This window comes from Gracilinanus agilis, chromosome 5, assembly GCF_016433145.1.
Source record: "Gracilinanus agilis isolate LMUSP501 chromosome 5, AgileGrace, whole genome shotgun sequence".
Taxonomy (NCBI): Eukaryota; Metazoa; Chordata; class Mammalia; order Didelphimorphia; family Didelphidae; genus Gracilinanus; species Gracilinanus agilis.
This window is the reverse complement of record NC_058134.1, coordinates 111,500,826-111,526,598: the sequence shown is the minus strand read 5'-3', so window position 1 is coordinate 111,526,598 and position 25,773 is coordinate 111,500,826. Positions and strand designations below refer to the sequence as shown.

Here is a 25,773-nt window from a genome sequence, read left to right as displayed (position 1 = left end):
TCCTACCAAATTTTCCTCCAGATTAACAATCTGTATCACCGGGACACTGATCCTATAACCTGATATTTTCAAACATTAAACAGGAAGGGAATATCCCATTCAAGTCTATTTTAGAGCCAACAAAGAGAAAAATAGGATCTAGAAGCCCAAAGCCAATCACCGTTATTAACATGAAACCACCAGGAGAATGCTGTATTTGTTTTCTGGCAATTTGTTTTGGTCAATAATAGTTTTCCACATCTATCAATGTCATTGTTCTAATTTTGGTGACCCCAAGAGGCTTTGTTGCTAGAGGGTTTTTAGTAGAAATGAATGCAAGCTGGTAATATATTCCACCAGCCAGGAAACTATAGAAGTTCTATCTGGCTGGCTTATTGTATCAGATCACAAACAGATTTGTATATTATCTTTGGTCCTGAATTAAAAAAAATAACAGTTACAAGAATGGATGCACAGATAGAATGCCATTTTGAGAAAAATGAAGAGCAATTCAAATTGCTATGCTGTGTTTCTTCTTTCAAAAGGAAGCTTGTTTCTGTAGAGTATAAGGAGAGAGATGTCTAGAGAAGGGTAAGAAGGATGGTGAAGGATCTTGAAGTCATGCTGTTTGAGGGCCAGCTGAAGGAACCATGGATGTTTGAGGCTGTTCTCAAGTAGCTGTCATGAGAAAGAGAGTTTAGACTTATGATATCTGGCCCCAAAGGGTAGAACTATAAACAACAGATGAAGTAGCAAATAGATTGATTTTTGGCTTCATGCGATGAAAATTTCCTAAAAATCAAAGATAACTACAAGGAAAATGGGCTGCTGTCCCATTACTGGCCACCTTCAAGTGGAAGTTGGACATAGAGGAGATTCTTGATCAAGTGTGTACTAGACCAATGGTCACTGAAGTTCCCTCGAATCTGAGATGCTATGATTTATTTTTCTATCATTTGTTCAAATGAGCAAATGTACACGCTACAAACAATCGCTGGGAGAAGAGGAGAGTCTACACGTATCCTTTCTGCTGTCATCGCATCTCAACACTCTTAATAAAATTCAACCATAAATTCCACAAAGTTAATTCACCTACTAATTAATTTTCTTTTCCAGGAAGCAGTCATTTCTAAGCCGTTTACATTTCTGGATTGCCATCAAGTACCTATTACCCTTCAACTTCACTCACCTTTTCTGATTTCAAATGCTTCAATCAAGCCACTTTAACATTTTTCGATGATTTACTAAACCATTTAGAATTCTCACTTAGAAATTTCTGAAGGCCCAGGATTCTCTGACCAACAGGTAAATTTTGTTGTGCTAATCACTACCAGCTAAAAAGCACCCCTTCTAATGACAAGCTTAAACAAGACTTATGGCAAGCAGAGAAACCTCTTCTAGCTTTTCCTAGTAAGTAGGAAGCATCATAGAATTTAAAGCTGTAAGGAATCTTTAAGATCACCTAGTTCAGTGCTTCTTAGCCTTTTTTTGGGGTGTGCGATGGGCCTCTTTGGCAATCTGGCAAAACCTTTGGGCACCTTTCTCAGAAGGATGTTTGTAAATAATTAAAGGAAATGCTAAATTTCAGTTAGTGAAAATAAAGAAAGATGTAATTTTTCCCCATCCAAGTTCAGGGACCCTCTGAAATCTAGCCGTAGCTCCTTCAGGAATCAGAGGAAAGGGAAAGGAAAAAACAGTTATTAAGCCCCTACTATGTGCCAGGCACTGTGCTAAGCACTTTATAATTATTATCTCATTTTTCTCTTTACAACAACCCTGGGAGGTAGGTGCTATTATTATTCCCATTTCACAAATGAGGAAATTGAAGCAGGCAACAGGTAAGTGACTTGCCCAGGGTCACACACATAAGTATCTGAGGTTGGATTTGCACTTAGGTCTTCCTATCTCTGGGCACTGTGCTATCAAGGGGTGAGTCCATGAATGTCATGTTAAGACCCCCCCCCCCAACTAATGTGATCGCTTTATTTTACCATTGAATAAAATGAAATGTGATTAATTCACATAAGAAAAAGTAAGCTTCTAATGAAAGCTTTGTAGTTTGTTTGTTTTTGATGTTTTGGGGAACTGACCTGAATTTCAAATCTTTAAAAATCTGCCTTACATTTGATGGTGCTTTAATCAGACCTCGCTGGAACTTGCCTACGTGGTCAGACATCTGACTGGGCCACAGAGTACCCTTCCTTTTGTTTTTTACATTTATACTGTGCTCAACTGGAAGAATCTGTGCTATTAAAGCAAACTGCTTAATGGTCCTAACAACATTATGGGTCTTTATAAACAGGGATGGGGCAGCTAGGATGCTCAGTGGATAGAGCCAGACCTAGAGACAGGAGGTTCTAGGTTCAACTGTATGACCTTGAACAAGTCACTTAACCCCAACTACCCTGCCCTTGTGGCTCTTCTGCTTTGGAACTGATACTTAGTACTGATTATAAGAGAGACAATAAGAGGGTCGTGTGTGTGTGTGTGTGTGTGTGTGTGTGTGTGTGTGTGTGTGTGTGTGTGTGTTTAAAAACAGGGATGTCTGGGATGTAAATTCCTGGTCCTTAGAATCAAGTATATGCCTCATATTGTATAGGAAATTTCTCATTTTCCCTACCCAAAACAAGACACATAAAGATCTCAGGAGATGAGTCGAATTTTCTGGGTCCAAAAGAGTTCTTTTCCTTGCACAATTTACTGTAGGAAAACTGGGTTGACCTTGTTTTCCTAGTCCTGCCATACTGCCATACGACTTCTAGCACTGTCCTCATGACAACAAAATGTTATTAAAGAAACAAATTTCAAAGTTGGGGCAGCTAGGTGGCTTGGTGAATAGAGAGCCAGGTCTATAGACAGAGGTCCTAGATTCAAATCTGGCCTCAGATACTTTCCAGCTGTTTGACTCTGGGCAAGTCATTTCACCCCAGTTGCCTAACCTTGACCATTCTTCTGCCTTGAAACTAATACATAGTATTGATTCAAAGACAGAGGTTAGGGTTATTAAAAAAAACAAACAGCTACAACAATTTGGGATGTCCTGGGTTTCACTGTATTTCAAATAAAACAGTACTTTGCTCAGGTAGCATCATAGGACATAGAGCTAGAAAGAGAGATCACAGTTGACCCAAGAACTTATTGTCAAGAGGAAGAAAATGCTGCAAACTACAGACATGTGAAGTTATTTGCTCTAGGTCACAAAAAGAGCAATCCCTGACAAAGCAGAGATTCTAACCCAGGACCTTGGACTCCCAATCTTAAGAACTGATCAATTCGAAATCAATAGTGAGGCGCCAACTGAGACAAAATGCTTCACTGTATAGAAAGGGATTTTATGATTAACCTGGGATTCTATTGATAACTGAAAACACCTAATTCAGAAAAAAAAATGAAATCCATACAAGTACGAATTTAAATCTAGTCGAGGACAGATTTTCAATGACCAAATAAATAGGAAGCCTTTTGTTTTTAAAGGGAGGTTTTCCTTTCCTGAAGAGAATGAGTCTTCAGTATATTCTTGCAAAAAAAAAAAATGGTCATGATTTCATTTCACAGAAAGGTCAAGGAACACTTAGAGCAGCAGCACCAGAATACAAGGAGGAGGGCATGCAGAAGACAGTTTTGTTTGGAATCATCCGGCACTTAGAGCTTCCCCATTTTGGTTTCTTACTAGTCATTTACTTTATTCCCCTCTTTTCTGGACAGTCCTATTATTCTTGCTGTTAGTACTACTATTACAATGAGTTCCTATGGAGAAGGGGAAAAAAATCAAGCTTTTAACAAAACGTCCTTGAATTCTTTTCCCCCACTGAAAACAAAGCAGCAACATGATCATACTTATCTGAACTACGAAACCTTATAATGAAAAATGCTGGATTCCTTTAATCCCTTAATCCATCTACACATTTTCATCTTTTTTTTCCCCCTTAAATCGTCTAATTGAGGAATTTTATCATCTTGGTTTGTTGTGGTTGTCGTTGATGGAGTGTCGCTTTTGACCTAAAACGTAGCAGTTGGCTGAATCCAAGTGGTCATGAAATGGCCAACATATTCAACAGATTTACAAACTGTAAAGTGGTAATTTGTGGCATCTTCTGTCTTTACAACTTGCCATTCCCCCCCCCCCCAACCTCCCCAGACACACACATTGGTATCTTGTACAGTAGAGGTTCAGCCCTCTTATAAAACAACATCTCGGTTGGCTTCCTTTTAGTCTTACTTCCATAGGAAGCAGATACTTGGCAAATTTGCAAGGGAAGGATGGATCAGCTATGGAAGTTCTGCACTGTGGCCTGTTTCTGGGAGAGTCGAAGGAGCTCCTCTCGAATGGCTTTGATGAGAGAAGCGGAGGAATGCCCTGGCTGGAGGTCTTCTGTAGAACTGGCGTTGTTGTAGCACAGCCCTGGTCCTTGGAGGCTCCTGTGGGGGAGGTGAGATGGTGGTGCGGAGGGCTCTCTACCTGAAGTCCTTGGCACCTGAAACAGTGGTGAAGAAGAATACTCTTGGTGTCCAAGCCCATGAGTCTGAAAAAACACAGCAAGAATCACTGTACTTCTTGAACCACGATGTTTAGAAAAACAAAATGAAAAAAACGAGACAATCGTTTTTTCCTTCCATAACTTTTCCCCCCATTTCCCAATCTCCTACTTGGATGCAGCCAGGTCAGTTTTCATTCTTATCTCCCCCCACCCCTTTACCTGAAGTTGGAGGGGGTGGGCATGGCATCAATGGTAGCCTTCCCACCAGAGAAAGCATGAATATGTCAATGTGGGGTGATGGGAAGGCAGGATCCTTTGGGATATGGATGGACATGCCTGGAGATGAACTGAGGAAGCAGGAAAAGTTACTTTCACAAACAACTTTGAAAGATTCAAGATCTTTACTCAATGTAATGACCAATCATGATTCTAGAGGATTCATGAAAGTATGCCAACCACCGCCTTCCTTCCCCCCACCCCAGACCTTGAGGTGATGGATTCAAGATGCAGGACAAGACCTATATTTTGGAGCATAGACAATGAGGGAATGTTTTGTTGGACTATGCATAATTGTATGCATATGCAAGAAATAATAATGTGGTCTTTCCATTTTTTCCCAATGGGAAATAGGATGATAGGAAGATAAAACAAATGCTTATTAACTAAAAAATAAATCCAGTATTAAATGTTCCTCTCCCTGGCAGACTGTATGTGTGTATATATAAATTTTTAAATACTATTTTTAAAAAAACCTTACCTTCCTTATTAGAATCCATACTATATATGGTTCTAAGGCAGAAGAGTGGTAAGGGCGAGGCAATGGGGATTAAGTGACTTGCCCAGGGTCACACAGCTAGGAAGAATCCGAGGTCAAATTTGGACCTAGGACCTCCTGTCTCTAAGCCTGACTCTCAATCCACTGAGCCACCAAGCTGCCCCCTTTAACTATAATTTTTTTTTAAAATTTGACTCGGTCCTGTGATTTCACCAGTGTAGGAAGCTTTCAGTGAGGAACTTCCCTTGCCAACAGAGGTCAGTACCTTCTCTGCAAATAGTCAGAGAGTTAGTTCCCTCGGTCACTGAAAGGTTAAATGACTTATCCAGAGTCACTCAGTGTTAGAGCTGGGACCTGAACTCTCATAAGGTACTATTAACACAACAGCTTCTAGTTAAAGCTAGTAAATGTTCACAAGAATGATCCCAGAGTTGAGCAGCGTGACACCAAGAGTTACGTGGGATTTCTCACTCATTCTAGGAGTCTACAGGGACAAAGTCAAACAAATGGTGACAGAAGGGATGGCCTGAGATTAGAAAAGCAGCATGACACGGGTGTGAGAAAAGTACTGGTAACAAGCCAACAAACAAAGACATAGTTTTAAAAATCTATTTGTTCTTTGTGTCATCTATGAAAAAGAGTCATATGAGCTAACAGCGACAATAACGACGACAAAAATAAAACGCCACAGTACATTTGCTAACATTTGTGCCTTGTAGATAAATCAATGTGGCTTAACAAGAACTGGCAACATTATTTAGACATTTGTCAGAGTATCCAATTAATAGCTCCTTCTAGATGTCTTTAAGCATGCCAAACAATGGTTTCGATGGTTCTGTGGTAAATTATTGTTCTGTTACTTCAGAGGACAATAAATCTTGTCCCTGAGCTAGGAAAAGAGATGGCCTTAAAAGAAGAATGCAATATATGGATCAAATCTACCTACATCCTTCCAATTTCCTTCTATTGTAATTAGAATATAGATTCTGGCAAACTTTTAGTTTGTGTGTCAAAGGGTAAGGATTCTGGGTGACACAATTCTCTTTACCAACATAAGTCAACATTTTCTCTAGCGTTTATAGTTTTTAAAGTCACCCAGAGCACTCGCACAGCCAGTATGCGTCAGAGATGAGGCTGGTGTCCAGGTCTTCCAGCCTTCCAGGCCAGTGCTAGGGAAACGTTTGCCCTAGGGCCTTACCTTTCCCTGAACAATATTTCAGAACAGTTTCAGCCATGGTTCGCTTCAATCCTTCCTCTTTCATAGCCAGCCCTCTTTGCCAAAACTTCTTGACACGCATTCACCCTGTCTTTCCTTTTCCTCACCTGGGGCCATTCTTCTAGAGCCACAATCACATTAATTCAGCCATTAATCCAGGAGGGTGTATGTCAATCTATTCTGCTGTGACTTATTAACTTTAGAACAGAAGTGTTTTCTCTGTTAGTTTCCCCCTTCAGAATGAAAGCTGCTTAAGGGGAGGGATGGGCCATGCTGGGTATTTGTATCCCCGATGCTTAATAATAAATGTCTTTTTATTACTTGGTAAGATATTAGATTTGGAGCTAAAAAGGACCTGAGGATATTTGGTCCAACCCTTTCATTTTACAGATGAGGAACTGAAGTGACTTTTTAAAGGTTACACCATTACTAAGGGGCAGAGGTCAGGACTGAATCACCCTTAAAATAAAATTTTCTTTCCATAGTATCAGGATGTCTTTCATTCATTCTTGTAGATATAGGTGAGGGGTGTGGGGGTGTTTAGGGAGGACTGGTGTGAGGGCTTGCCAAGCTCTTTTCAGGGCTGTTCATCCACCTTTTGTGTCTACCTTTCACACAATTCTCATCTGGTGCTTCAAGAAGCTGTAACACGCACAATGGCCATACCCCAATAAAACCATTGTGGCAGACAAGCTAGACCAAATTGAGGGTAACCAACAGGCCTCATTGGTGAATTAAGGAGGTGTCAACCCAAGCGTGTGAAGACTACCACTGATGGAATGGATGGATGAGAACAATTTATTCCAACAGCCACAATGGCAGCTGAAGCAGGTGCTGTAGAGTACTCAGAGCTTGGTCAGACATGGATGACATCAAGGTCATCCATGACTTCCTGAGCCATCAGCAGTTGTCTTGACTCTTGTCTTGCCACTAGACTTGGATGACTCTGGAAGAGAGGGTGAGGCTTTGTACAACTCTGCCTCCCTTCAATCCAATTTACATACAAGTCAAGACGTTATCCCCTGATGTCATCGTTCCTTTTCAAAAATGATGGATGAACAACAATAGAGAGATAGATCTTGTTGCATCCCTAATAAATGCTTTTTGGATTTCAGAGTGAGTCTGCCCAAACGTTTGCTATTAAAGGTCTAAATTAGAGTTCACAAATTAAGGCAAAACTTGTATACCTAAAGGATTGGGGTATATAAAGTGTAGCTGGGGTTAAGTAGCCACTAATGCTGATTACTGAAAACTTTATCATCCAAAGGTTGACAATCAGAGATACATTAAAATGATTTTTCGACATTGGAGAAATAAATTGGTTGCTGACTAGGGCTAGAATCACGTTATTTATATAGCCATGTTTCTTTAGTGGTATTTCACAAAAGAAAAATACTTTTAAAAATTAGGCAAGATACTAAAGCTCATATAGCTGAAATCTACTTTAAGACATCTGATAGGAGAAAAACACTCTAAAATTAATTTCTTGAATAAGATGTGGGATATAATAATATATAATTTTAAAAGAATCTTTAAAAAAAAACAGAGCCAAAGGACTTGAATTCAAATGACCACCAAGACAAACTTCAACAGGTTGATTAATAGCTCCACAAATGTTTCTTCATTCATGAAATGAGAATATATTAGTCTATAATATCCTTTCCATTTCTAAATCCTTTCATTGGCGAAATGGGGAGCTATGGATATGGAACATTCCTGATGTCCACACAAATGTTATTTTGGTTGGTTTTCTTTAAGTAGTTGTTTGGTTTTTTTCTTTGTTACAAGGAAAGGCTTTCTTTTGGGAAAGGGGCATATCTAGGAATGACTGTAATGCACAAACAAAAGGCATCAATAAGGTTGTCTTTAATGAATCCTATACTACAAAGAGCTGAAGCATTATTTCGTCTCCTCGAGTTTAGAATTCTAGCCTAGATGATCTAACCCCATTCGTGTTACAAATGGAAAAACTAAAGTGGAGAAAATGAATGTGATCTGATCAAGGTCATACACCAAAGGCATATTCATTGTTTTTCATTTAATTGCAGTTTTGGTATAATATCAAAGACATTAAGACCAAAGCTTAAAAGACCAAAAGATTAAAAACATTTTTTTCACTTAAAAATTTCCCCTTATAGCTAGCTAGTCCCTTCAGAGATAGTGTCTATTCTTTAGAAAAAAACAGATGAGGGCATTTGCAGAAACTACTTATGCCAACATAATAATCAAGCTAAATTTCTTTTCTTTTCTTTTCTTTTTTAACTCTTACCTTCCATCTTAGAATCAATACTATGTATTGGTTGCAAGGCAGAAGAGTGGTAAGGGTAGGCAATGGGGGTTAAGTGACTTGCCCAGGGTCACCCAGCTAAGAAGTGTCTGAGGCCAGATTTGAACCCAGGATCTCCTGTCTCTAGGCCTGGTTCTCAATCCACTGAGCCCTTAGCTAAATTTTCTTGCAAGAATGAGGAGCCACCTTCTCATGGAACCAGGGAAGTGGTTAATTAGATGTCCCAAAATTAGTTTGTTATTTGAAATGCCTCAATGTCACTTAGTGGGAGAATGTTAACAAAACAAAACAAAACACTACAAATTACAAATAGTTATGAATGCAGACATATTAGATAATAAGTATTTAAAGAGTTATCATCTCAAAGATAACTTCCAGGTATATTATCATATAAATGTCACCTGAAAGTCCACTTTGGCTAACTTTGGACATATCTTCTAACTGCAGGTATACCCCAAAGCTCTGTCCTCAATCTTCTTTTCCATTCTCTTGATACTGTCACTAGGTGGCCTCATCGATAATGGTTTGGGCATCATTTTTGTGCAGATGACCCTCATATTTCTATATCTAGTACTAGTCTCTGTACCATGCTCCAGGATCTCATCATCAACTGCCTGATGGACATTTCCAAATGGATAGGCTACAGCTATCCCAAACATATCACGTCCCAAACAGAAATCATTATCCTGCCTCTAAAATTCATCTGTTTTCCCAAGTTCCCTATTTCTATCAAGGGTACCACCAACTTTGTAGTCACGTTGGTACTAATTTCAATTCCTCACATTCCCTTAACCCACCTATCTAAGTCAGTTGCCAAGTATTCTCATTTCTGTCTTCTCATCTCTGGCATCCATCCCTTCGTTCCACTCACACAACCACCATTCTTGTTCCATCCTTAACATTTCCTTCCTAGACTAGTATAATAGCCTGCCATTTGGTATCTCTGCCTCCATCTCATTTCTCACTTTCCAATCTTTCTTCCATGCTGCCACCAACTTAATTTTCCTAAATCACAGATCTGACTACATGACCTTCCTTCTCAACAAACTACAATAACCTATTAAAAAAAAAACAAAACTCTTGCCTTTTGTCTTAGAATTGATACTAAATATCGGTTCCAAGGCAGAAGAACAATAAGGGCTAGGCAAGTGGGGTTAAGTGACTTACCCAGCGTCACACAGCTAGGAAATATCTGAGGACCTGATGGTCCTCAAACAAGGTTCTCCATCTCCTTTTTGTGGGTCTTTAGATTGGGTGAGCTTTATGTGTGGAAGGCTCACCCTCTTCACCTCTATCTCTTGATTTCCTTCAACACTCAGCTCAAGAGCTATCTTCCACAGGATGTACTTCCTGCATCCCCCCATCCTTCTTGCTGCTACCCTCTCCCCATCCAAGGCTACATGACATCTGCTTGGCATGGATCTCATAGAGATCTCTATAAGTATCCATTAACTTCCCTATTCATAATGATTATTATTAATAATAACAACTGGCATTTACATAGCACTTTAAGGGTTTACAAAATGCTTTACAAATATCTCATCTGACCATCACAACAACCCAGTAAGGTCAGTGCCAAAGTCACATAGTAAGTGTCTGAGGCTGGATTTGAATTCAGGTCTTGATGATGCGGAGTCACCAGAGCTCTATCCATGTGTGGCATCGGAACATAAGATCACTCAGGGATGGAACTGTTTTATCTTTGTATTCCCAGCACTTAGGGACATAGAGCCTGACTCAAAGTGCTTAATAAATGAATGTTGGTTGACTTCTTGTTTGTGGTCTAAAATCTACTTCAAAGGAAATAGCACATTCCATCAAAGGGAACAGAAGTTAAAAATAACTCCCCACCCACTCTCAGCTTAATGATTTTGCAGTTAAAACCTGGAATTTGAACATGATGTAAGGGAACAAAAAACAAAACAGACTGTCAAAGTTGGTATTATTTTATAAAAGTTTATATGAAGCTAATAGTAATAGTATTTTTAAAATTTCCTCACTTTTTTATTGATGCCTTTTGATGATTTCTTTTACACCATCACTAGCATTATTTTTTCATCAAAATGTAAATAGTTTAGATTTTATTCTTGATTAAGGAGGGTTTCAACTCTGTAATCTGTTTATTTGTTGAATTTCTTGGACGTATTGAGAAGATTGTTTATAATAGAAAATGATTGTAGGGTTGGTCTGTTTGGTTTCTTTCTTTCTTTCTTTTTTTTTTTTTTAAATGAGACATGGAGGAAAACAGCCAAAAGAGGGAGAACACAAAGTGGCTGAGGAGGAGAGGAAAGGAGATCCCTTTCCAGCAAAGACATCTAAATTGCGTTAAAGGTTTCAATACTGTTCAAACACAAATTACTTACAACGTCTCGCCTCTCTGATTCATCTTCCCCATGATAGGAAGGCCATCCTGACCCACTATACTGGCCTGTTCTGCTGGACGGAATCTCTACTGGCTGTGTCCCAATCCTGCTGGCGATGCCCACCTGGGTGAGATGCTGCATCTGTGAACCTTAAAGAATAAACGTCTTTTTCAGCATTTATTATCATAGCAATGGAACATGTCACAAGGACTTTACAAACTGTAGAGTGCTTTCGCAATCATTCATTAGTTAGACCTGGAAACAGCAGGCTAAGAAGGCAGACAGTGAGGACTAATATTTCTGACCTATCAAAAATGAAAATTTTTTCAAGTTTAAATTTGTTTGCTTATTTGTTATATTAAATTTCCCATATATCTCCTTCCCTCCTTTCCCACCCTGCCCTAGAGAATGGCATCATTTGACAAAATATATAAATATATACATATAATTGAAAATATATGTATGTACATATACATTTATAGAGACTCACATATGTGTACATATGTGTATGTACACACCATATATAATATATAATAGTATGTAAAGTATATAAGGGGCAGCTAGTTGCTCAGTAGTTTGAGAGCCTAGCCTAGAGATGGGAGGTCCTAGGTTCAAATCTGACCTCAGACACTTCCTAACTGTGTGACCCTGGACAAGTCACTGACCCCCCCATTGTCTAGCCCCGATCACTCTTCTGCCTTAGAACCAATACACAGTATTGATTCTAAGACAAAAGGTAAGGGTTTTAACAACATAAATAAAATTTAAAAAATATATCATGTATGCTTCTATTTCTGGAGGTGAACATTCACAGTTGTTCTTCAAACAATAATTCTTTTTGAAAACAAATTTCTATTAAATAAACCTCTCCTCCAGTTTCTCCTCCCTGTGGCACACTGAAGCCCATGCTTGCAGACTGTGAGCTCCTGGAAGGTCCTACCAATCTATGAGTGCTTCAATCAGGTGAAAAACTGCATGTGTTGTCAGAGGACACCCCCTCCCCAATTAAATGTGGATGTTCAGCACCAGAAGTCGGATCATAGCAATTCTAAAAAGACTTATATTAAGCCACAGAAGAAGTGTGATCTGCTTTGGAGGAGGGAATAGGCACATCAAAGAAACCACTTATCAGTGAAGTAACGGAGCCAGTCCTTGATGATCTATGTGACCATTAAAAGATGGATAGGTTTGGGTCCCTTCTAAGTGGGACAGAAGACCCACCGGGAGGAAGGCATAGATCCCTAAAGTATGAAGGAAGCACCAAAGAGAGAAACCAGGGTTCTACAAAGCAAGAGAACTGTCCAAAGTCACAAAAGTCAAAAGCACTAGCTTAGTTTATAGAAACTGTGAGATTCTGCCTCTAATTCTCAAGAGTACATGCTGGACCAGGCTTTCTCCAGAGTTTTACATTAAGCATGTTTTCAGAGTAATGAGCACATGCCAAGTAATGAAGCATAGTTTCTCTAAAATGCCAATTTATCCATCCGTGAGATTATTTAGACCAGGACAGAAATGATCTCTGAGTCTCTTTTGTTTTCTGTGTGTAAGTATATATGTAATTTTTGACAAAACTAACTCAGTTCCTGAATCAATAATTACTGATTAATCTTGACTGTTGCTTGGGAAAAAGGAGTGTTTGGGGTGGGGTGACAAGGTGTGTGGAGGAATGCTCATAAGAGGGGAACAGCTATTATTAATTTAAAAAAACAACCAAAAAAAATCACCTGGAAACGTTCTCACAAAAATCAAGAAGTGAAATGACAGATAAAATGCTCCTAAAGCAGGGCAAAGATTCAGTTTTCAGATGTACATGAAAAGCATAAAAACAAAGCATTTAAAGGAACAGAGACAACAGAGGATGACGGCTCAATACATGAGACTGGTGGACATTCCATGTGAGAATGGGAGGGGAGTTTCCCTCCTTTTTCCCCTCAGCTTCCTTTCTGAAAACAAGTACTCTGTATTGGTTTGAGGAGAACACCAAGTCCAGAAAAGAAGTATCATCCTTTGTTTGACCTGATCACACTAAACATCTCCACTTCTTAAAAACTGACATAAAACTAGATCATGAAATCTAAGTTCCTTAAAGTTGAGTAAGCTGTTTGGAAGAAACATTTAAAAGTAACTTTAATGAGTAAGTTTGTAATTATGGGTGACTCGGAGTTTTCAAAGGCTATGCAAGCACAGCACAATTTCTGGCAGGTCTTATCTTGATGGAAAGCTTTTGAGTATAGGTCTAGAGTTGAATGATCAGTTTATTCTCTAATGACCAATTTAACTAAGTTCAGAAAACCATCCCAGGTAAGAGCCATGGAACTGGAGGGAAAGGGGGGAAGCTGGGGAGCTCAGTGGATTGAAGGTCGGACCTAGAGATGGGAGGTCCTGGGTTCAAATCTGGCCTTAGATACTTAAGTGTGTCACCCTGGGCAAGTTTCTCAACCCCCATTGCTTAGCTTTTACCAATCTTCTCCCCTGGAACTAATACGTAGTATTGACTCTAAGGTAGAAGGTTAGGGTTTAAAAAAAATAAAGAGTCACAAAATTGAAGACTGGTCACAATTCATGAAGACACTCTATTAAGGAATAGTGGAATTGAGTTTTATGTCAATAGAGTAAATGCCTAAACTGATAAGATCATGGACTTTAAGAAAGTTACAGTTTTAAGTTTTAAGTTTCGAAGCAAGCAAAGCCTATACATAATTGACCATTGTGAACAAACCAAATTAACACATGATTTTTTATTTCTAAATTAATAGGATTATTTTTGGATTAATGAATGCTAGCATTTCATTTGGAATTGCATTTATTTTTATTTTTCCCACGATGGCCAGCCTTTCCCTTTAATGGCTTCAAAATGTTCTGAAATTTTACATTTCTAACTATATTTGAAGTAGATTCTTTTAAAATATGCACTGCAATTTTTACTTTCCCATTTTTGAAATTTTGAAATTTTTTTCACGTGCAAAGTAATAAATTTTCAGAAATAAAACAAAGGTAAGGATGTAGGAAGAAAAAAGAGGATTTTAGATGAGAGGAAAAAGGAAACAGTAAATTTTTTCTCTCTAACAATGGTTATTCCCTTTTGTGGTTCAGTTGTCAGTTATTTCCAACTCTCCATGACCCTCTTTGGGCTTTCTTGACAAAGACAATGGAATGGTTTGCTATCTCCTTCTCTGGCTTATTTTATAGATGAGAAAACTGAGGCAGGGTTGAATGACTTGCCCAGGATCACACAGTGTATGAGGCAAGATAGGAATGCAAGATGATGAGTCTTCCTGACTTCAGGTGACCACTGCGCCACCTACCTGCCAGGTGATGTCAGACCCTACCCCTAACAGTTTACACATCACATCTTCTGCTTCTGGCCTTTCAAGGAAGCTAGAGTGAACAAAAAGAGAAGAGAAAAATGGGGAAAAGAGAAAAATTGGAAGAAAAGTAAAGGGAGAGAAGGAGGAGAAAAGGAGAATCAAATAGCAAGAGAAAAGAGGGCTTAAATAAAGAAAAATCGGGAAAGGTGTCCTGATGTGATTGACACCTCAGAAAATGGAAATCTTATCAAAGACATCAAATGACCACCAGTCAACCTTTCTTCTCATCTCCTCCTTCTCAAACATTAAACACTGCCTTTCATAAACCTTAAAAAAAACTCTCCTCTACCACCCTCCACATACCTCCTTCTTAAACAAAGAATACTGTCATGAAGTAGCCTAAGCATTCTGGAAAGCAATTTGTACCTAAGCCCCAAAAGTTACTAAACCGTGTTTACCCTTTGATCTAGCTATACTAGGCTTATACCTCAAAGGGATTAAATAAAGAGGAAACAGATTATGCGTATAAAATAGTTTTTCTTTTCATAGAAGTGCCAAATAAGAAACTAAGGAGGTGCCCCATCAATTGAGGAATAGCCAAACAAATTAGAGTATTTGAAAGTAATGGAATATTACTGCACCATAAGGAATGATAGAATGTAAAGTTTCAGAGGAAAAAGGGAAGATTTCTGTGAAATGGTGTAGATTAAAGTGAAAAAAAGTAGGAGAACATGTCAACAACACAGAGAGAAACAAGTCTGAACTCTAACAATGCTTTGATAGACCAGGAGATCAGAGGGCTGAAGATGAACTATAGTACTCTCCTCCTTCCAGGGACATATTGGACTTTAATGTAGAATGAGATATAAATTAGTTTAGGTAGAATTATCATTTTAATCATATTGACTTTGCTTGCCCATGAACAATGAAAATTTCTCCGATTATTCAACTCTGACTTTATTTGTATAAAAATGTTTTATAATTATATTCATATAGGTTCTGGGTTTCTTTTGGCAGATATGCTCCTAAGTATTTTATTCTATCCATGGCTATTTTAAATGGGTTATCTCTTACTATCTCCTCTTGCATGATATTGTTGGTGACATAGAAATGATGATGATTTATGTGGGTTTATTTTATATCCTGCTACTTTGCTTTGCTTAAATTGATAGTTTCTATTAATTTCTTAGTTAAATCTCTAGAATTTTCTAGATATAATTATCATATTGTCTGTGAAAAGAGATAGTTTTATTACCTCTTTGCCCATTCTGATTCCTTCAATTTTTCTTTCTTCTCTTATTGCTAATACTGGCATTTCTAATACGTTATTAAATAATATTGGTGATAATGAGCAGACTTCTTTCACTCCTGATCTAATAGGGAAGACTTCTAATTTATCCCCAGATGTCAGCTGATATTTTCCAATATATACTTAATATTCTAAGAAAATATTCATTTATATCTGTTTCCAAGTGTTTTTAATAGAAATGAGTGTAGTATTTTGTCAGAAGCTTTTTCTGCATCAATTGATATAATAATATGATTTTTGTTACTTTTTTATTAATTATGTTAATAGTTTTTCTTATATTAATCCACCCCTGCATGTTTAAGTATAAAATTCTATTTGGTCATAATGTTTAATATTCCTGAGATATTGATGTAATCTCCTGGCTAATATTTTATTAAGGATTTAAAAAAAATTTTTTTTTTAATTTTAAACCCTTAACTTCTGTGTATTGACTTATAGGTGGAAGAGTGGTATGGGTAGGCAATGGGGGTCAAGTGACTTGCCCAGGGTCACACAGCTGAGAAGTGTCTGAGGCCAGATTTGAACCTAGGACCTCCCGTCTCTAGGCCTGGCTCTCAATCCACTGAGCTACCCAGCTGCCCCTTTATTTAGGATTTTTGCAACTATATCCATTAATGAAATTGACCTATAATTTTCTTTCTCTGTTTTTGTTCTTCCTGGTTTAGGTATCAGCACCATATTTGTTTCATAAAAGGAGTTTGACAGGACTCCCTTTGCTAATTGTTCTAAATAATTTATTTAATATTTGAATGAGGTGATTTTTTTTTTTTACAAAGGGATCCATACAATTCAGTAAACCTTCATTAAACATCTTCTATGTTCCAGGCACTATGCTAAGCATTGGGGATACAAAAAGGCCAAAAAATAGCCCCTGCCCTCAAGGAACTTATGACCTAACCTAATTAAAATCTAATTTCATCATAAACAGCATAATTTCTCTTCAATATTTCCCTCAATTCCATTTTTTCCTCTTCTTCATTTTTTAAATTTTATTTTTTTAATACTATCTTTTATTTAATTAATTTAGAACATTTTCCGTGGTTAAAGGATTCATGTTCTAATCCCTCTCCTCCTCCCACCCCCTCTCATAGCCGATGCACAATTCCACTGGGTTTTACACATGTCATTGATCAAGACCTATTTCCATATTATTGATATTTGTGCTAGGGCACTCATTTTGAGTCAATATCCCTAATTATATCCCCATTCACCCATGTGATCAGGCAGTTGTTTTACTTCTGTGTTTCTATTCCTATAGTTCTTCCTCTGAATGTGGATAGTATTCTTTCTCATAGGTCCCTCATAGTTGTCCTGGATCATTGCATTGTTGCTAGTAGAGAAGGGCCATTACATTCGATTTTATGAGGTGATCTTTAAATGTTTGGTAAAATTCACTTGTAAATCTATTTGGTTCTGATGCTTTTTTCTTAAAAAGTTCATTTCTGGCCTGTTCAATTTCTTTTTCTAAAATAGGTTTATTGAGATATCTTAATTCCTCTTTCCTAAGTCAAGGCAATTTATATATTTTTGGAAATATTCTTCCATTTCACTTAAGTTGTTAATTTGTTGGCACATAATTGGGCAAAATAACTCCTAATAATTGCTTTGATTTCATCTTCATTAGTGGTAAATTGACCCTTTTCATTTTTGATGCTAGTGATTTGGTTTTCTTCTCTTCTTAAAAAATCATATTAACCAATGTTTTATCTATTTTGTTTATTTTTATAAAACTTTTAGTTTTAGGAATTAATTCAATTGTTTTCTTGCATTTATTTTTGTTAATCTCAACTTTAATTTTTAGGATTTCTAATTTGTATTTAATTAGAAATTTAAAATTTCTTATTTTTCTAGCTTTAAAATTTTCTTACCTTTTATTGAGCTAGAAAAAATATAAAATTTGGAAAAATAAAAGCTCAATAACATCAAATGAATTAATGAAAAAAATGAAAAGGAAAGAGGTTTAACAATACCAGATTTTGAACTATAGTACAAAGCAGTAATGATCAAACCATCTGGTACTGCCTATGAAATAAAAAAAAAAAGCAGATCAGTCAAACAAACAAATATACAACAAACATTTGTGTTTGACAAAAGTAAAGATCTAAGTTTTTGAGATAAGAATTCACTATGTGTTAAAAAAAACTGTTAGGAAAACTAGAAAGCAGTTTGGCAGAAACTAGATAAAGACCTATTTCTTGTACCATTTACCAAGATAAGTTCAAAATAGATACATAATGTAGCATAAATGAAGCTATCATAAACAAATTAGAAGAACAGGGAACATGTTACCTCTCAGATTTATGGAGAGGAAAATAATTTACAAATAAACAAGAGTTAGAAAGCATTGTAAGATGTAAAATATAAAATATCTAATGCATTAACTTAAAAGATTTTCTACAAACAAAACTAATGTAGCCAAGATTAGCTATATACAGTTTCTCAAATAGAGGCCTCATATAAAAAATATATAGAAAATTTTGCCATATATAATAAAATGAGCCATTCCTCAAATGATAAATGATCAAAAGATGTGAATAGACAGTTTTTGGATGAAGAAATCAAAGCTATAGATATAACAACATAAAGGATGCTCTAAATCAATAATTCCCAAAGTGGGCACCACCACCCCCTGGTGGGTGCTGCAGCAATCCAGGAGGGGCAGTGATGGTCACAGGTGCATTTATCTTTCCTATTAATTGCTATTAAAAATTAAAAAAATTTAATTTCCAGGGGCACTAAGTAATATTTTTTCTGGAAAGGGGGTGGTAGGCCAAAAAAGTTTGGGAACCACTGCTCTAAATCATTATTGATGAGAAAAATGAAAATCAAAACAACTCTGAGATATCATCTCATAGCTATCAGATTGACTAAAATGATTAAAGGGCAAAATGATAAATGTCATAGGAGATATGGAAAAACAGGGACACTAATATACTTGTTGGTGGAACTGTGAACTGATCCAACCATTTTGGAGACCTATTATGCATAGAGTGTTAAAATTGTGTATACCTTTTGACCCAGCAATACGTCTATTAGGTTTATTTCCTAAGATGATCAGGGGGAAAAGGAAAAGCATCTTTATGTTCTAAAATATTTTTAGCAGTTATCTTTATGGTGGAAATTAAGGGAATGCCCCTCAATTGGGGAATGGCTAATATTTGTATGCCGAGTGGTAAGAAATGATGAATAGGTTAATTTTTGTCAAATGATGCCTTCTCTGAGGGGGCAAAGAGAGAAAAAGAGGTAGTTAAGTGGGTATTTTAAAGTAACAAACAAGCAAATACATTTAAATCTTAAAAGAATCAGACATACATCTTTTGGATATGGTCAATGTGAAATCTTTTGTTAACGATGCAAATACGTCATGATGATTTTATTTCTTTATTGGTCATCAGGTAAACAGTTGGAGGAAGACAGTATATGCTTGCAAAAATAAAATCACATTAAAAAATAAGCATATTCTATTTTACAAACTTATCAAGGGCTTAAAGCAAACTACTGGAGATTTGTGGAAGGGCTGTTGCTATTCCTAGTTGAGCATCGTAAACAGAGAGACCTGATTTGGGAATCACAATCTCATACTCATCGCTTATGTAAGGGACAAGAAAAAGGGTTTTGGTGGTAGCAAAAAGACAGCCATTTCTGAATGAATTGCACAATAATTGTCTCAAAAGGAAAAAGTGCATCTTATGGCCAGAAAAACGGAAGACAGATGCTTTGAGCCAAAGCTATCAATATGTACCTGAAGTGCCTCCAACAGGTCGAGGCCGAGCCACTGATGGTACCTCTTCTGGATAGATCCCTCGCGTGGCAAATGAAGCCTCAGCCGATGACTGGGTATGCTGTGACTCAGTTGGTAACAGTTCTGAAGACTGGAGCAAACCAGGGCCAAAATTTGGTCTGGGGAAGAAAGCACATCTGATGTTAAATACACATCTTCATCCGGGCTCTCATAACTTTATTTTGTCTCTTCCTCCTTGTCCCTTAAATCAGAAGTCTCACTCTTGTAGATTGGGGAAAAAAAGACAAAACTGGTCACTACAAGCCTTTATAGCAAAGGGCTGCTTGGTGGAGGTGAAGATTGCTTCTGCTTTTGGAAAACCTAATTGCCAAGAAGCTTCTCCTTTCTATCAAGTTAAAATCTGCCTCTCAAGCATGGAGTCAAAGAGAATGAAGCTCAGGCTTCAAAGCCCTCTTCCATATGACAGTCTTTCAGCTCTTCAAGCTAACAATGGTTACAGCTTGTTAATAATTAATAATAATAATAATACATTAGAAGACTTACACAGGAAGAGAAATTCTAAAAGAATGAGATAAAGATGAAATCATGGTTGGTCCAAGAGTCAATAAGGAGCCAGTAGGACTTACTGAATAGGGCAGTGACAAGGTTAGAACTGTTCTTTGGGGAAAGCACTTTGGCAGCTCTATGGAAGATGGAATTGGAGTAAGGTAAAGCTCTGAGACAGTTAGGAAGCTAATCTATTAGCGGAGAGGGAATGGCATAAAACCATCAGAGCTTGACCCCAAGGAATAAGTGATCAGACAATTTAAAGGTGGGGAAGATGGGTCACATTACAACCCACTCTCCATAAACAAGGATAAAAGGGTAGAAAAAACGTTTCTAAGTTAGGGCAAATCTTCAGTTATCAAATGTATATGAATTTTATTTTAAAAGGAAGGTGGGGCAGCAGCTGGGTAGCTCAGTGGATTGAGAGCCAGCCCTAGAGACAGGAGGTCCTGCGTTCAAATCTGGCCTCAGACACTTCTTAGCTGTGCGACTCTGGGCAAGTCACTTGACCCCCATTGCCTACCCCTTACCACTCTTCTGCCTTAGAACCAATACATAGTATTGATTCTAAGGTGGAAGGTAAGGATTAAAAAAATTTTTTTTAAGTATTAGAAGAAAATTACAGAATTTAGTGACTGCTCATGAAACAAGACTGATGAGTGTTTCTCATGTGTGTGGCAGGGGTTCCCTCCTTTTTTTCTCAAATCCTTTTCTTTTTTAGTTTCCAACACACTATAATCATCCCTTTCAACACTTTAATTCAATATGCTCCCACACTGTCCTTCCCTGGGCTTGAACTCTTCAGGTGAAAAAGATATAATCTAACCTGACCCAGGCCCACCTAGCAACTGGGCAGGCAAATTCATCTCCATCTATAGCATCTCTATACTCCTGCCATCACCAGAGAAAATAATTTTTTGCTCTAGACAAAGCAATGGCTAGTGAGTTAGGCACTCCCTTCCCCCCCTCTACAACTCCCCTCACACATACATATCATGTCTTTTGGTGGGAAAGAGAAAGAAGCCCCATCATCCTTCAAATATCTCAGATTTGCAACTGCCTTCTCTTTGACTCCTCATTAAACTGTAGCTGCTCTCTTCAATATTCTTTTAATTGCCAAATCTAAATTTTCATTCTTCTTGGCCTCTCCACAGCATCTGAAATTGCTGACCACTCTCTTATCTTGGATACTTATTTTTAGCTCTTTGAATTATTGTGACACTGCTTCCCTGCTTTCCCTCCTATATGTCTGACTTTACCTTTTTAGTCTCCTTTGCAGCATCACCAGCCTTATCATGCTCCTCAAAATGTGGGTGCACCCCAAGGCTTTGTCCTACTCTCTCACTTCATTATTTAGTCAATTCCCACTGAGATTTCATTTTCATCTTTTTTTTAGCTCTTACTGTCTGTCTTAGAATCACTATTGTGTTATTGGTCTCAAGACAGAAGAGTGGTAAGGCTAGACAATGGGTAGGCACAAGTAGGAAGTGTCTGAGGCTAGATTTGAACCCAGGACTTCCTATCTCTAGGCCTAGCTCTCAATCCACTGAGCCATCTAGATGCTCCCATTACCATCTTTCTAAAGATGTCTCCCAGATCTACATACTCAGCCCTAATTTATCTTCCAAGCTCTAGTTCCATATAACACAATACCTATTAGTCATTTCAAACTCAATGTCCAAAAGAGAATTCCTTACCTCTTCCCTTAAGTGCATTCCAATTTCAAGCTTCCCTATTTCTGCTGAGCATACCTATTCCCTTATAGTTACCCAGGTCTAGAATGTTGGCATGCTCTTTAAGCCTTTATTCCATGTATTCATTGCAAGATATTATCATTTCTGCCTTCACACTGTCACATACATTCCTTTCTTTCTACTCACACAACAATGCCCCAAATTTAAGTGGCTTTCCCAGGGTCACATAACTAATAAGTATCTGAGGCTAGATTTGAACTCAAAAAGTTGAGTCTTTCTAGCTTCAGGCCTGATGCTTCTATCTATTGGACCACTTATCTGCTACTCCACTCCAATCTATCTTTCATACAACTGTCAAAGTGTTTTTCCTAAGAAATAGGTCTAACTAGCCATGTCACTTCCCATTCAATAAACTCCAACTGGCTCCCTATTAATTATGATAAACTATTATTATATCTTTATTTCATTCTTTTAAAAATTCTTTTCCTATTGGAAAACAATATGGGAGAGATTAGGTTTAGATCAACATCTCACACACTACACCAAGATAAATTCAGGATGGGTGAATGACTTGAATATAAAGAAGGAAACTATAAGTAAATTAGGTGAACACAAAATAGTATACTTGTCAGATCTTTGGGAAAAGAAAGATTTTAAAAACAAGCAAGAGTTAGAAAAAAAATCACAAAATGTAAAATAAATAATTTTGATTATATTAAATTAAAAAGGTTTTGTACGAACAAAACTAATGCAACCAAAATTAGAAGAGAATCAACAAATTGGGAAAAAAATCTTTATAACAAAAAACTCCAACAAAGGTCTACTGAAATTTATAAGGAGCTAAATCAATTGTACAAAAAATCAAGCCATTCCCAATTGATAAATGGGTGAGGGACATGAATAGTCAATTTTCAGACAAAGAAATCAAAACTATCAATAAGCACATGAGAAAATGTTCCAAATCTCTTATAATTAGAGAAATGAAAATCAAAACAACTCTGAGGTACCACCTCACACCTAGCAGATTAACTAACATGACAGCAAAGGAAAGTAGTGAATGTTGGAGGGGATGTGGTGAAATTGGGACATTAATGCATTGCTGGTGGAGTTGTGAATTGATCCAACCGTTCTGGATGGCAATTTGGAACTATGCTCAAAGGGCTTTAAAAGACTCTCTGTCTTTTGATCCAGCCATAGCACTGCTTGGTTTATACTCCAAAGAGATAATAAGGAAAAAGACTTGTACAAAAATATTTATAGCTGTGCTCTTCGTGGTGGCAAAAAAAATTGGAAAATGAGGGAATGTCCTTTGATTGGGGAATGGCTGAACAAATTGTGGTATCTGTTGGTGATGGAATGCTATTGTGCTCAAAGGAATAATGAACTGGAGGAATTCCATGTAAACTGGAATGACCTCCAGGAACCGATGCAGAGTGAAAGGAGTAGATCCAGGAGAACATTGTACACAGAGACTGATATACTATGGTACAATCGAACATAACAGACTTCTCTACTAGCAGCAATGCAAGAATCCAGAGCAAGGCTAAGGGACTTATAAGAAAGAAAACTAGCCATATTCAGAGGACAAACTGTGGGAATAGAAAGACAGAAGAAAAACAACTGCTTGAGCACATGGGCTGATGGGGATATTATTGGGGACATAGATGCTAAACGATAACTCTAGTCCAGCTTTCAATAATATGGAATTAAGTCTTGATCAGTGATAAAAAAAAACAGTGGAATTGTGTGTAACTATGGGAAAATATTCAAAATTTAAAATTTAAATTTAAAAAATATTTTAAAAAGAAAGAAAAAAGAAAACAAAAAAAACTTATTTTCCTATTTTATAATATATGTAATTATTAACACAATAATATATACATATAATTAGTAAATAAGTAAATATATACATGCACACATATATTGAGAAAATGTGTTCCAAATTTATTTTTTATTAGTACGGGTGCAGAGTCAAAAAAGTTTGCCAGTTATTGTCCTGGAGAACGTCTAAGTAATCAAAGACCTTTTTAAACTGATCCCTAGAACATTGAACATCAAACTTGCAGTTCAGAGGGCGAATCTTAGAAAAGGACAGGGGGATAATTACTGCTCTCATTCTAGACACTGTGTCTTTCAATGCAGCCTAAAATTACATTTGTTGATGCATATTGAGCTTGTCAAAACTCCTCATGATGAACTGCTATGTAACCATGCCTCCCTCATCTCATAAGATTATTTTTTAAACCTAAGTGCAAGCCTCTCTACTTATTCCTGTTCAATTTGATTTTATTAGATTAGGAACACTGTTTACTCGTTCTGTTGCTTCTTCTTGTTCAGTCCATTTATTTGAGTCTGACTCTTTGTGATCTTATTTGGGGTTTTCTTGGCAAAGACACTGGAGTGCTTTGTCAATTCCTTCTCCAGCTCATTTTACAGATGAGGAACTGAGGTGAACAGGGTTAAGTGACTCATCCAGGGTTAAACAACTAGGAAGTGTCAGAAGTCACATTTGAACTCAGGTTCTCCTGACTCCAAGGACAGTGCTCTATCCAGTGTACCATCTAGCTGCTAAAGAATGATATACTTGATACAGTGGAAACACTTAGGGATCTGCTTTCAAATCTTGCCATTAAACTCCCTGTATAACAGTAGGACAAATTGTTTAACCTTTATTGTTTCACTTTTCTCAAATGTAAAATGAAGGGTTAAATCTGAAAACTCTGTGGTCCTTTCCATCTCAATACATACCTTTACTCATGTTCCCAAACATCTATTTCAAATTTACTGCTTATCTTCCACGCCTATGTGTACTTTCTTACTTTGAGATTATGGCCATCACACCTCATTTATCGTCCCTCTTCTCTACCTCTGTCTTTACACTTCTTCTTTATTCTTTCCCTCCTTCCTAAGAGGTGTCTTTTCTCCTTTGTCATCCTCAAGACACTGCAGCCTGGATTAATTCTAATCGCATTAGCATATTTAATATCTCCCAATCCTAGGTTCCTTCCTTCTACCTTCAAACACACAAAGATCTCAGTTACCTTGAAAAGTCTTTTGTCAATATTGTAGTATTGTAACACCGGTGGCTACCATCTTGTTTTTTATACTTTTTTTCACTGCCAGATTTCTTGAATAAATTACTTCTATCTTCAGCCACTTCTGTCCTTCCTTTCCCTGCTATCTGCTTTCAAAGACACCTACCCTTCCTCCCCCAAATCCCATGTTCTTACTTTCTTCTTATCCAAGTTCTATCCATCCTTGAATGGTTAAGTTCTACCTTCTTCATGAAACTTTCCCAGACAACCTCTCATTGGAAATGATCTTTCTCTACTAGAAACTCCAGTAGTACTTATAAGCCATATGCTCCATAAGAGCATTATTATATTACCTTTTGCACTGTTGGAAGAGCTAATAGAAATCATCTAATTTGATGATATATTTATGAAAGAGAGAAAGGAGGCCCAAAAAGTTAAAAGAAGTTCTGAGGGTTTCAGAGTTTATTAATAGTAGAGCCCAGATAGAGAACATAATTTTCCTCATAATCTAATTTATCATTGCTTCCTGTCTTGTCTGGGGTTGGAAGAGGAAGAGATTCTAAAAGGACTGAAAAAGTTGTGCTTGGGAATTGAATGGGAAAAAAAAGGTTGGATTTGATTACCTGTTCAGGCTACAATTGAAGAATTATATATAATACTAATTTCAGATAATGAAAACTCATGCTGTCATGCTTGTCAATGTTCACTGATTATATCTCTCAGTAAGTCCTGATCTATTCAGCTTCAATATGGTATAACTGAAACAATGTGGTAAAATATTTTCTAACTGTGTGAGGCTGGGCAAGTCTGAACCTCAGTTGCTTCATTTGTAAGATAAACATCATGATAACTGTATTATCTACCTTTCAGAATTGGTATGGACAAAATGAAAATTTATCATAAAATGCTATAGAAATAGGATTTATTATTTATCCATATCCATCTCTGTCACATGATTTACCACTTATTTATAGACAATTTTCTTCTCTAACTGCTTCATATGCCATTTGCTATAATATAAAGATATATTATATATATATA

General features: G+C 37.1%; 1 protein-coding gene across 1 annotated transcript in view; it reads right to left on the bottom strand.

The window, feature by feature from the left end:
* Positions 1-4,186: 4,186 nt before the first annotated feature.
* The window catches only part of KIAA1549 (KIAA1549 ortholog), a 183,206-nt gene continuing 161,619 nt past the window's right edge, over positions 4,187-25,773 (bottom strand). Inside the window, exons 21-23 of the mRNA XM_044679012.1 lie at positions 19,458-19,615; positions 11,099-11,247; positions 4,187-4,502 (exon numbers count right to left, since the gene is read on the bottom strand). Of these exons, the coding sequence (XP_044534947.1) occupies positions 4,245-4,502; positions 11,099-11,247; positions 19,458-19,615 (565 nt within the window). The 3' untranslated portion in view covers positions 4,187-4,244. The remainder of the gene's footprint in view (positions 4,503-11,098; positions 11,248-19,457; positions 19,616-25,773) is intronic.